The 12,801-nt window shown below is 40.3% G+C and overlaps 1 protein-coding gene across 4 annotated transcripts in view; it reads right to left on the bottom strand.

The window, feature by feature from the left end:
• Positions 1-3,759: 3,759 nt before the first annotated feature.
• The window catches only part of LOC147179494 (glutamate receptor-interacting protein 2-like), a 36,480-nt gene continuing 27,438 nt past the window's right edge, over positions 3,760-12,801 (bottom strand). For 3 of the 4 annotated variants that reach the window (XM_086069063.1, XM_086069064.1, XM_086069065.1), the window contains exons 15-24: positions 12,472-12,535; positions 12,021-12,166; positions 11,055-11,199; positions 10,630-10,796; positions 9,092-9,274; positions 8,870-9,023; positions 8,083-8,197; positions 7,667-7,861; positions 6,640-6,786; positions 3,760-4,919 (exon numbers count right to left, since the gene is read on the bottom strand). In XM_086069063.1, coding sequence (XP_085925189.1) covers positions 4,719-4,919; positions 6,640-6,786; positions 7,667-7,861; positions 8,083-8,197; positions 8,870-9,023; positions 9,092-9,274; positions 10,630-10,796; positions 11,055-11,199; positions 12,021-12,166; positions 12,472-12,535 — 1,517 coding nt within the window. In that variant the 3' untranslated portion in view covers positions 3,760-4,718. Of the gene's footprint in view, positions 4,920-6,639; positions 6,787-7,666; positions 7,862-8,082; positions 8,198-8,231; positions 8,590-8,869; positions 9,024-9,091; positions 9,275-10,629; positions 10,797-11,054; positions 11,200-12,020; positions 12,167-12,471; positions 12,536-12,801 lie in introns of those variants that run through there. The other variant, XM_086069066.1, reaches the window with a different exon arrangement.

Genomic DNA, 12,801 nt, shown 5'->3' with positions numbered 1-12,801 from the left:
CATGCTTTAATTGATCGTTCTTTTCTATTCATGCATTCACCACTCCTAATTACTTGTAGTGCCGTACACAATCTGATGAAATATGTATGACATCTTCACTGTAAAAATGAAATATATATGTAAATATTTTACAATATCTAATAATTTTTAATTACATGAATTGTACATATATTTCGCAAAGAGGAAATTACGCAGCTCCACTGAGGCAAGGCAGTAAAATATTTGGCATAAACATTCAGTCAACAATTGAGTATGTTAATTTTTATTTTTTTTTGAAATCTGAAAATAGCCGAGTTTGTGAGTACTGAACCCCTGCATTCAACTGTCTAATCTTAACCCACTGGTGTGTGATATTCACAAATTGATATCAAAATGGAACAAGAAGCATAAACAGCCATCGAAAATGGCGTTAATGCCTTTTCACACTGCACTTAGCAGAGCCCAGCGCGCCATGGATGAGTCCGTTCATTGTGCTGTGACGCCAGAATGCCGTTGTGTGGCAACGTGCATCAAATTGAAAAAAAAAAAACATTCTGTAGCATCTATGCTGTGATGTCAGATTGAAAAGGCAAGGCAAGTTTATTTGTTTAGCACGTTTCTTACACAAGGAAAGACAACACATAAAAGCATAAACAAACAGTATTAACAGCATTCAGCGCAAAAAAAAAGAAAACAAAAGTAGGTTACAAAATTTACCAAAAGAACATACATTGACAATGTTAAAACATGAGACAGCAAACTTAAAAAAAAATTTAGCATAAGGAAGTTTAAAAATAATAATTAAATGGGGAAAAAACATGATTTGAAACGGTTTAAAAGACCTAAATCAAAGGTATGTGGGGGGAAAAAAAGCAAAGTTTTCAACACTGATTTAAAATCATTTACACTCGGGGCTGACTTTACTTCTGTTGGCAGCTTCTTCCATGAGTGTGCAGCATAACAGCTAAATGCAGCTTCACCATGTTTATTTGGAACTCTGGGTTCCACTAGTTGGCCCAAGTCTGCAGATCTCAGAGAACCCGCTGGGTTTGTATTCATTCAGCATTTCTTGAATATATTCAGCACCCAAACCATCCAGTGATTTATAGACCAGTAGCAGAATTTTAAAATCTATTATATAGCTAACTGGGAGCCAGTGTTGTGATCTCTTTGTTTTGGTCGGAACTCGAGTTGCGGAAAGGGGTTGGCGGTGTGATTTCCGACTGCTAACAGGAAACAAATTTGGTGGACTTCTACAGTAAACGACATGCAAAAAATTGAGGAAATAATAGTAAAAGGCATGGCTCAGTGGTTTGAGTGGTCGTCTCCCATCTGTGAGGTTGTGGGTTCGAACCTATCCCCTGGTGGCCATGTCGAAGTGTCCTTGAGCAAGACACTGAACCCTAATTTGCTCCCAGTGGACCTGGCAGAACCTTGCATGGTCAGAACCAGCCATAGCTTGTTCACCCCAATTTTTTGTTCCGAGCGTTTAGACGACGTTCCTCATGCGCACGTTATCGCGTAGTAATTTTAAGTTGATGTTGCGCTGCTAAGCTAGACACAGGAAGTGTCACCATTTTTAGTTTCAAAATAAGAGCGCATACCGGAGGTGCTGTTTTAAATGTCACTAGCTTAACTGCGCTTGTTGAATTTGCCCTGTTTAATGTGAGTGTCTTAACCTAAGTTGCATACATTGGCTTATTGGCCTATTTTCCGTCTTTTTTTTTAGGAAACCACATACAGACACACAAACCACATACAGACACACAAACCACACACCCCGACACACCTACAGTCACACCTTACACCAATAGCCCACAAATACTGAACAAATATTGTATGAAGATGGAAGAAATCCTGCATCAATGTTGTATGAAGATGGAAGTGAATTGAATGAAGAAACTTGGAGTAAAGCAATGAAAGGCAAACTCTTGTTTAGTGTATCATTTGGAACCTTGCTCTGAGTCGGTCTTAAGTGATGTTTTGGTGTGAAGATAGCTCATTCACCTGAATCAGTGAACCATTATTATAACTCCCCGAGAGACATCAATCGCGTGATTTATGAAGATGGGAGTTTATTTGTCCTTTAGCACAATAGTTGTGATAGTGGTAACATTTTTAGTGAAGCAACATCTAGATAAAAACATGTTTAAAGTACTTTGAAAACAAGTTCTCCCCTCGCAGACAAGCTGCCATCATTTTAGTGGGTGGAAACGACGATGTCACGACGCATTTACGTCAAGACAGAGCATGCGTGTTGCTGCACGCAGCCTCGCCATTCCGATTGAATTGTATACATGACATTCGTCCTTACTGACGAAAGGAATATACCACCCCTGTGATTCCGAATGAAATTCCATTCAGATTCAGCCTTTTCATTCTGATTGAGGCGTTTGCATGGAGCTTTTTCATTGCGTTTGGCCGTTCGGATTCATTCTAATCGGAATACATGGCTCCATGTAAACCGGGTTAGTGATGGACGGAGCGCTCCAACACATGAATCCAAATCCATAATATTACCCAGTTGCTACTTCCTGGTAGGCCATTTAGGCAACCACTTCGCAAATATGGGCAGACTTGGACTGCAACATCTGGAAGAGCAAGTGCAGTGTGAAAAGGTGATTTGAAAATGAGTCATATCTGTGAAAGTTTTTTTAATAAATGAATCGTTGTCTACATTTTACTCTTGTTTTTACTTCAAATGTATTATTGTAGTAGTGGATCAAGGCAATTTATTTATTTATTTTTATGTCATTGTTCTAATACTTCTGGACTTAACTAGGTTACCGAAAATGTCTACTGATAAAGGGCTCTGCTTAAAGTTCCTCTCCCATTTCAAGTACTATGTAATCTTTATGGGAACCTTTTTGTACCCCCCCCCCCATTGCCACTTGTACAGCCCATCACACTCTCTGTTGTAGCTCATTGACACTTGACCTAAAAAGCCAAGCCAAGTATATGACCCACTATAAAGCAAACCTCATCCATTAGGCAAGAACTGTAAGGCATGAGACGTGCGCACGGATGCAAACGCTCCCTAACGCGCCGACTACAAATGATCTTTGATCTCGTACAGCGCGATGTAAACACTCAATGTTTGATTAGAGCATTGTCCAGTCAAGAGTTAAACTCCATGAACTTACTTATCAAGTCTATTTCAGGTCAAAGGAGAAACGTTTCCATTAGAGCAGCGATACTAGTATGTGAAAGAAACATTAAATTAAAGGCGAAAAAAAAAGTACATTGAAAACATGAAATACAGTCAAATACATTGGTATAAAGCTTGTAGCCTGTTTAAAAACTTTTTTTAATTTACCCTTCTGTTGTTTGTCTCTTAACAATGTTCATGGGTCAATGTGACCCGTTCTATTGTTTAATCATATATAAATATATAACACAATGCAATGTTTTTAATATTAATAAAAAAAAAATAGAAAAACAAAGGCAGGCAGACAGTTGCACCAATTTTTTTTTTCTTCTAGAATTAAATTTATTTTATTTTTTCAATTTGACCCAAAATATAACAGGAGGGTTAAATAAATAATTTGTATTTTAACTTTTTATGACAGTAGAAAGCATTATTTAAATTTTAAGAACCTCTGGACAAAAAATGTATTCATGAATAATATTTTAGCTTTTTTAATGCAACATTTTAAATTGGTACTTTGAGAGCAAAGTTGTTTTTTAGCCGGCACATGGTGCCATCTTTTATTTATACATTTATTTTTTATCGTTTGACCCCAGCCCCTTTCCTCGCTCATGGAACCAAAAGCAAACTAGTCAAGGGTTTTAAAACTTTTATTACAAAAAAAGAAAGAAAGAAATACATCTTAGCTTATTATACATATAAAAAAAAACCAAGTCCAAATAAAACCCCCACATTCAGTATAACAACTCACGCAAGTAATTTTTACATGCATGTAAGAGAAATAAAAAGTTACTTTACACCAAAATAGAATCATAACATCTGAACATTTGATTGATATATACAAAGCTTTTTAAAAAATAGGCCTCTGGAGACGTTGGACTGCCAAGAGTTGACATGCTAACGCTGTGCGGGTCAGGATGTCAGCGCTTCATTTGAACTGGAGGCGTATTTGGGAGGGGCACGTTCGCAACAACCCCCCTGGAGGTAAACAAGACATGACACTGGGGGCTTCTGTAAGTTAATAAGTCACTTGCTGAGCTCGTACCAACAACACGGGGTCAGGCGGTGGTCCAAAAAGAAAGACAACAACATAAGTCCGACAATTCCCATCAAGTGAAAACGTGCATGGGGTGATGTTTGAGAATGTGAAGTGGATAAAAATACAGTGCCACGTGAGCAGAACACATTCCCAAGGACGTCCGCGAGAAAATCCAACATGTCTTTGCAAGCATTCATGAGATTAACATATACGATGAAACCTTTTTATGATGCTTGGCTGGTTGCAGTTGAGAAATCTATTTGGGGTAGACTGGACCGTCTTTGTGGGAACATGGGCAGTAAGCCAAGAAAATAATCCTATGTTATATAACACCTTGCAATGGGAATTGGGGGTGGAGGTGCGGGGGGAAGGGGGGCACCCGGAAAACTGGAGCCCCCTCTGAAAAGCATCATGTGAACATAGTGATTAACACCGGTCGTGCCCTGGATGCTGTGAGCGTCCGGCAGGTGCCATGTGACTGACGAGCGTGTGTGTGATGTAATGCGTGTGTGCGCGTGTGTGTGAGGTGCCAGCCCGTCTATGTGTTGGTGCTCACAGGGCAATGCTGTTGGTGCGGTGCTCAGAAAAGCAGAGCAGTGAAATGGAAGGGTCGTAGCGGTCGCCGGGCAGACCCCGGCTGTCGAACGTGCCCATTGGACTCCTGCTAATGACCAGATCCAGGATGTCCCCCGCTTCCGTGATCAGGGGCACGGTGAGACAGCAGTCCAAGTCTCTGGTCCGCACACGGTTCACCTGGAAGAAGACATCGAATCAAATCTTTTGGATGGTGTTTTCATTTGGCATGTGACTTGTGGAACCTTATCCACGTCTGTGTCAATCCGTGAATTGACACTCATCAATACCATGAAAAAACAACAACCGCATGAATAAACTAGGATGAGGTTAAAAAAAAAAAAAAAGGGAATGTGGGTACGTTTCCATGAAAAATGGGAAACAGGTTTCCCAAAAATGTATCTTTGCAAATACCAAACTGCGAATTCTCATAGGCATATATTCTTTATCCTCTGTGAAACAACAAATTTAACTGCAACTTTACAGAATAATTTACGTCTTTGTGTCTGCATGACTGTATTGTACTGCCCCCAAGGGCCAAATTGTGCACACTTGAAGGAGCTGAATTGAATTACAAGTGGTACCTCGGAGTTTTAACGCAATTCGTTCCTGTGAAATGTTCAAAGTCCGAATTGTTCAACCTCCGAAACAATTTTTCCCATTGGAAATTATGTATGTAAAAAAATCGAAATGCACTCGCGAATGTACGGAGCACCTCCGGGAGTATTCACCCGCTCTGACCTGAAAATGAGCAGCACGTCATCTCAACGCGAGCACTCGGCTACCCATTCAGGGTACGTTTGGCTTTGCTTGGGTGTTCGAACTCCGAGGATGAGGTCAAACTCCGAGACACTTTTTGGTCGATGCCCGATTTGTACAAGTTCCAAGACGCTCAAACTCAGACATTCCACTGTATTTATGATACACAAACGGGGACTTGACTTCCAAGCAGGGTCATGAGGACTTAAAACAGTTGTGACAAAATGGAGGTACATTCAGCTGTCACAATGTGTGACCTCAGCTTTTAAAAGCACCAATGTTTTGCCCTTCTCAGCATGATAGCAACAAAGCACTACTTCTCAATGAGACAAACATTTTGCGCCATCAAGTGGCATTTCAGTAAGAGCACTTAACAGTAAATAGGCGAGGCATTCAGCAAATATTTGACTAGCGAATCATGACGAGAAGGGGAAATCCTCTTTATACACATATATTCATTTTGGTGCACTTCCGCATTACCAAAACACCGGCAACAATGTCCCTGAAGGGTACATAAAAAAAGGTTCAATATACTGAACTGAACTGAACTTGGGGATTCAGGTCATTCAAACTAGCATTAGCGTTACCCCTGCCTATGTCTACTTTCCTCCATGCTAAGCTATGCTAAGATAAACAATACAAACGGCCGTCGTCTCTTGCTAATGTATCCGCTTCCAATTTTCCTTCACACTAAAAAAGGTAATTATTGGTTACAACTTTATATTAGTTTCTATTGTCTCCCAATAACCATAAACATCGAGAGAAACCACGTTTGATTTTGGTCGGTGCTGGATTTCACCTTCCTTGGTTTTCTTCGGTCCCCTCGGGTCTCCTGGTGTTCGATTTAGGTGAACGGTATGAGATTTTTTTTTTTTCTAATAGGTTTTCTGGTGAGCTAACAAACACACGCACGCACGCACACACACATACTCACCCACACACACAAAAAAAAAAAATGTATGTATGTATGTATGTATATATGTGTATATATATATATATATATATATTTTTTAAAAAAAAAAAAAAAAAAAGCAATGATGATGACATTTCCGAATGAACAATACTGAGCTCTTAAGAAAAGAAAAAAAAAAAAAAAAAAAAAAAAGAAACCACGTTTGAGTTGACAGAAATAAAGAGTCACCTGAAGTACACGATCGTAAGGCTTCAGGCCCGCCTGGTCAGCCGGGCCTTTAGGGCGGATCATGTTGACAAACACTCCTTTTTCCACAAGCCCGTCAGATACACTGAAGCCAAAGTCACGGCTCCCGGGGTCCTTTCTGATGGTCACCTGCACGCATGCAATACAGATATTGTACATTTAGCAAAGTGACTCTGTGATTTTGAGTGAAGTAATAAAAAGTCAACCGCATCGATGTGCTTTCAAATGTTGGGACTAACGACACACAGCTGTGGTATAACCAAACAGTAGCTTTGATTTGCTGCCATGATGACTTCCCAATGATAACAAATGAGTAGTTTCAACTCAAAATATGATATTACCCAAACTGCACTGACTCACTAAGTCCATCTGTGAAGGACATAGACTCCATCGAGATATGTACTCGGAAAACACAACCTAATAAAAAAATACATATGGTGAGAGTGAAGCAGATATTTTTCCATCTTAACTCATTCATTCGCAGCCATTTTCACTGAAGCAACCCCCTTCTCTCCTGGCTGTTTTACTGGATTTTATGTGATTTTGCAAGTCCCGCAGAATATTGTGTTCTATTGCTTAAAAAAAAAAAAATGGAACCTACCAAAAGAAAGATTAGAGTCTCTTTCATCGAGAAAAAAAAAGTATATTTCTATCCGTTTCCGTTTTGCAGCAATTAGTATTAGTATTTCGCTAAGTTTCATCATTATTCACAAATCGGTAAATTAGCTTGTTTGCAACATGGCCCTGGTTGATCTCTTCTACTCTGCTACCACCTGCTGGCCGTTTTTGTAATAACTAACAGTGTTTCAACCGTTTTGTGCAGTTGAGAGGCCGCATCAAAGCCTTCTGTATGCTCTAGCATTTTTTATTTTTTTACCGTATAAATACGTCTTTGGGATACTTAAATAGAACACATTTATAAATTTTTGGGAGCAAATGAGTTATTGTGATCTACGTAAATTTTAAAACCAAGTCATTGCAGATTTTCACAAAAACGAGCCCACGCTACCTTGTGCAGGGCCATCGAGGACAAACTATTAGAGCCTCCGCCACATCCCGTCAACATGCTGATGTTGCTCCTGTTCTTAGTTGCCACTTTCGGTTCCTCTTGCTTAATGGGACTTATTTCTGACAGAAACATTGAGTCTTCATCGGTCTTGGTTTCCTCAAGGTACAGACTCAAAGCGCTACCTGTCATAGATGCCTGTAAGAGCGCACGCACACACAAAACGGGGAAATGCATTGAAGCCATTTGAATGTGTTGTGCTTTGTAAACATCACTTCGCATGGCAACAGGTGTCCTGTCTGCCCCGTCTGATTTAATAGCAGATTACACACAAGAGATTATCATAAAGCTTCATCTGGCTTGACCATATAGCCCGGCAAGCCAGACGGGGAGAAGGAGCCTGAGAAAGGAAGGCCTACCTCCAGCTCCCTGAGGATCTCAGACTGGCCACAAGTCTCCAGGTCCTGCAGAGCCTGCGACCAGAAGCTATCGTCCTGATTCAGGTTGCCATGGCAATGAGGGGGGCTGATGAATCTACGACAATGCAGGAACCACAACATGAGAGCAGTCTTGCCGTCTTGAGGCCGTGCTGCCTTTGAGAGCAGCGTGGGAAATTGTAGGAGTGAGGTTTTTTTGGGGGGGTTAAGGAGAGTCCCTTTGAAAGTCTCAAAACCACACTGGACACATCTCAAACACTGAAGAGTCCATCACAAATATTTTCTCTTTTACTAAATACAAAAGTCATTTCCACCCCCCCTCCCCCCCACAAAAAAACTAGAACAATGAAAGCATGTGACAAAAAAAAATAAAAAAGTACAAGGAGACATATGGCTGACGTGTCCTGATGTGTTTTGGTGTGGGCATGAAAAAGGTGACACACCAAAGAGCTTGTGGGCAATTAGTAAAGCAGATCAGAGAGAGAATACCTGAGAAAGAAAAAGAAAAAAAGGACCGTTTGGACAAGCAAACAAAACATGAAAGCATCAATTGACAAGCAAACGCTGCTGTGGCACTTTAATATCCATCTATCTCTAGCTACGGTGTGACTCACAGTGCAGTTTGCCTTTGTCAAAGAAATCAAACGTAAAGAAAAGCAAAGCAGAGAAGCTCACAGAAATAAAGCTCAATGAGAGAATTACAGCTGCACTGACATAAAAAGGAGGCGACGGGTTGGGAAACTGAAGCAGAAGGCCTACGCTTTCTCACCCAGGCATCTTGTCCCAGTCATCCTCACTTAGTCTCCCGTCGTAGAGCCCCGTGTGCTGCATCAGGCCTGCAGAGCTGGACCCGACTGGGCTCCTGTACTTTGTTCTCCTCCAATCATTGGGATTTAACAAGATATCTTTGTGAAGATAAGTTCCTGAGAACAATACAACATCTTAGAAGGAAGGAGTCCGTTTTGGAAAGAACATACTCTCCCGACCTCACCTTGGCTACCGTAGCCGGCGTCGCATCCCGAGCCGTCCCAGGAGCTCATTGCGGAGTCAATGCTGGGCACGGTGGCGGAGTACATCTCGGAGTGTTTACCGATTCTCTGCGAATCCATCAGTTCATCCTCAAGGTCACTCAGAAAGCCAGCTTCTCTGTCCAGAAGCCGCCTACCATCATATTCTGGAAGCAAGCAGTGACCACAGGACCAAAAAGGTTGAACCACATGAGGCTAGGCTAGGCTAGTCACCAGGTAGCTATAGCTCAGTTTTGAAAAAAATAATACTAAAATTTCCCATTATTGTTCCTCTAGTATGAGTGGTTTTTGCTTTGTTTGTTTTTAATGAGAACACAGTCTTGAAATTAAGTTTTGGAACAAGCTATGAGTGTTAGCGAGCTTCCTACCATAAAAGATAGCATAGCAGTTAACTACCATAGCTAGCATCAGCTTGTTGCCTCTCTGACATTATTTTACGAAGCAGAGAAGTCAATAGGCCTACTCATTTTCTACCAAATAAGTACTTCTCCAATTGTGCTCAAATTACATTTAGCTGGCATTATATCTAAAGCCTGTATCTAACTAAGGGGCGAGCGTGTGCGACGCTAGCGAATGTTGATTTCATGTGAGGGTTTGTCAGCGTTTCCTCAAGGTCACAACGGATCCTTAACGTTCTCTAAACTGTTTTAATGGTTCTTTAAACAGTGGTGTTTTCTTGGTACAACGAAATTTTGAACATGGGACGAAAAATAAAAATAGTAAAACGGTTTAGAAAACCATTAAAACTGTTTAGAGAATGTTTGGAAACTGTTGCGACCTTGAGTGAACCCCGAATATGCTAGCATCACAAATGTTTGCCCCCTGGGGGATACGGACTTAAGTTTACCACCAATTGTTATGTATGTGCAAAATTGCTTCATGATAGACACTTTTTTTTTTTAAGAAAAACTATTATTTATGATTGTTGTTGTAATGTAGGTTTATACTTATTTAATACATATTGTGATTAAATGTTAAGTGTTTATCAAAAAAAAATTACCTTGAATGTTAAATTTTTAGTATTGGAACAAATGTTCTGTGGTTTTTAACAATGAAAGTGTTCAAACATCTTAAAAGAATACATTTTACAGCTGTAACTCATACCATAAGATTGTGAAACAGTGATAGCCTATCTTTTTTGAAAGGTTATAATACCATCAGAATATAGTCCATCAATCATGTTAACCATGTTTGATTTTCCACCTCATCCATTCTTTAATCAACGTACCAGTTTAAATATAAATTAAACTGGAGGGCCATTTTTTAACTGACACTGTACACATTCAAACTACGGTGGTAGAGAAGAAGGCTAAATTTGATCATTCAAGCCATTCACTTTGCCCCCCACCCCCAATCGCTCCACTTTGGTCAAATGACATGTAAGAATTTGTTGACTTGCAGTGCCTTTGAAAAAAAAAAAAGGCAAATGCTCAAATTTCTGCCTCAAAGTACGCGTGATGTCACAGTGAAGGGTCTTTAAGACCAAATGTGCTTTTCTTGCCATGAGAACGAGGAGACGCCGACACGCGGTCTGCTTGTTTCTTGATCTTGAGGGTGACCGACTCCCCGGCCATCTGCAGGAGGTGGATAGCCTCGCTCAGAGTTTTGCCTTTCAGACTGACCCCATTGATAGCCAGCACGCGGTCCCCTACGTGAATGGCCCCGGTCCTGCAGAGTTTGGAGAGAGGAGGAGACGGAGATACCAGACAGTGCTGACAGCCAGGACGGATCGGACTGAGACGGACAAAAGGGCTTCTTGTAATAGAAAACAGAAATGAGACAGCCATTGTTTACAGTCGTTTTCAACGGAAAACATTTACACAAGGGGCATTAACGTCACTTCTGTATCTGATGCAAATGTCACCCTTCGTTTTTAACGACTACCTTGACCCTCGCCTGTCACTCCCACCCTAGCCCGCGTCTCACCTCTCGGCCAGGCCTTTCTTGGTTAGACCCGAAATGACGATGGGGTCAAAGGGCTCCTCCGTGCCTGAAATGGTGATCCCCAGTGGTCCGTTATATCTCTTCAGCTCCACAGTGTAGATGATGGAACCAGACATCTCCAGTTCATCTAGAGAGTAAATGTTCACTCAGTAACTAAAGCTGATGTCAATGTTGACCATCACATAGCCACATACTAGAATTATTTACACCGAATAATGTATCTTTGTTCATCTATCCATGCCAGTAACACATTTTCTTCTACAAGATGGCGGACGATAATGAATCTGTATTGCCATTGCCTTGCTTGAATGGCACCCGTGCAGACGCACATATGATGCATGCCTAAAATGGCCGCTGCATACAACAGAAAAAGAAACGGCTTCCTGTGTTCAGCTAAAGTGGCCCAGATTATACACTCAGTAAATTTGCGATTCAAAAGGAGATCATCATGATTTGAACTCATTCACTGCCATTGACGGTTATAGACGTAAAAAAATCATTTGAACTATTTCTATTACTTTAAAAAAATATACCTACTTTTGTTAACAAGAGTATGAAAACCTAGATTTTTTTTTTGTACATTTAGAACAGATGTAACATTTGTGATTAATCGTGAGTTAAGAATTGAATTCATGTGATTAATTACGAGTAAAATTTTGAATCGCCTGACGCCCCTAATTTTTAATAATCATCTCGTCAGGTGATTATTATTTTTTATTGTAATTAATCACATGACTTCACTAGTTAACTCATAATTAATCACACATTTTATATCTGTTCTAAATGTACATTTTCATACTCTTGTTAACAAAAGTGGGAAAAAAATGTTAAACTAACAGAAATAGTTCAAATGAATTGTTGACGTTTATAGCCGTCAATGGCGGTGAATGAGTGAATCTATACTTTCAGCCATTTTTTCTGATGTCAAATGTTTGCTGCGATCTCTACCAATGTTGTCCTCGTCTTTCTGTATTCGGAGCTTGACCATGTCTTCGGCCTGATCCAAGACGTGCATGGCGTCCTCTATGGCGCAGTCGTCAAGACGCACGCTGTCGATGGCCAGCAGTCTGTCTCCCGGCTCCAGCGTGCCCGTCCTGAAAGTGCGAAAGGGGCCAAAGCTGTTTGGTGGAACCTGGGGAGCTGCTCCTGACTCACGTCGTCAATCCTATTATGAACTCATTGGGCTCATAGAGGGTGACCGCAACCTCACCCTCAACCCTAATCAACACTTTGCCTTCCTCAAACATACTTCCACTGATCTACTGAACTCCATTTTATGGTCAATCCAATTATGATTTGAAAGCTTTGTCATGATTTTGTGTGTGTGAATAATCCTACACACAGATAAAGCTATGTTGATGAAGCAGTCATGTCACAAGTTTGTGATTAAATAACATACCTGTGTGCTATGCTTCCTTTTCTGATATCGGAGATGATGAGCGGCTTGCCAGGCTTCTTACTTGCTAGTATTCAAAAACATAAAAGACAGGAAAAGAGTCAATGTTTTGATCTTATCGTTTGTGCGTTAATACTTGAAATGATTTAATATTTGAAGACTTTAAATGAGATCTAAAATAAGATCTGTAGCTAGGTACTTAATAGCAATGTCTTTTGTTGTTGTTCTGTGATTTATGATATTTACAATTATTTATTTATTTTATGCAAGCTAATAGGACCACAAAATATTGTCAGGTAATGTTATATGTTTTTATTGAATTTCTTATTTTAA

This window comes from Leptonotus elevatus, chromosome 2 (assembly GCF_054856555.1).
Source record: "Leptonotus elevatus isolate MCC_2025b chromosome 2, RoL_Lele_1.0, whole genome shotgun sequence".
Taxonomy (NCBI): Eukaryota; Metazoa; Chordata; class Actinopteri; order Syngnathiformes; family Syngnathidae; genus Leptonotus; species Leptonotus elevatus.
Note: the sequence above shows the minus strand (reverse complement) of the source record. Positions and strands in the feature narration are given on the sequence as shown.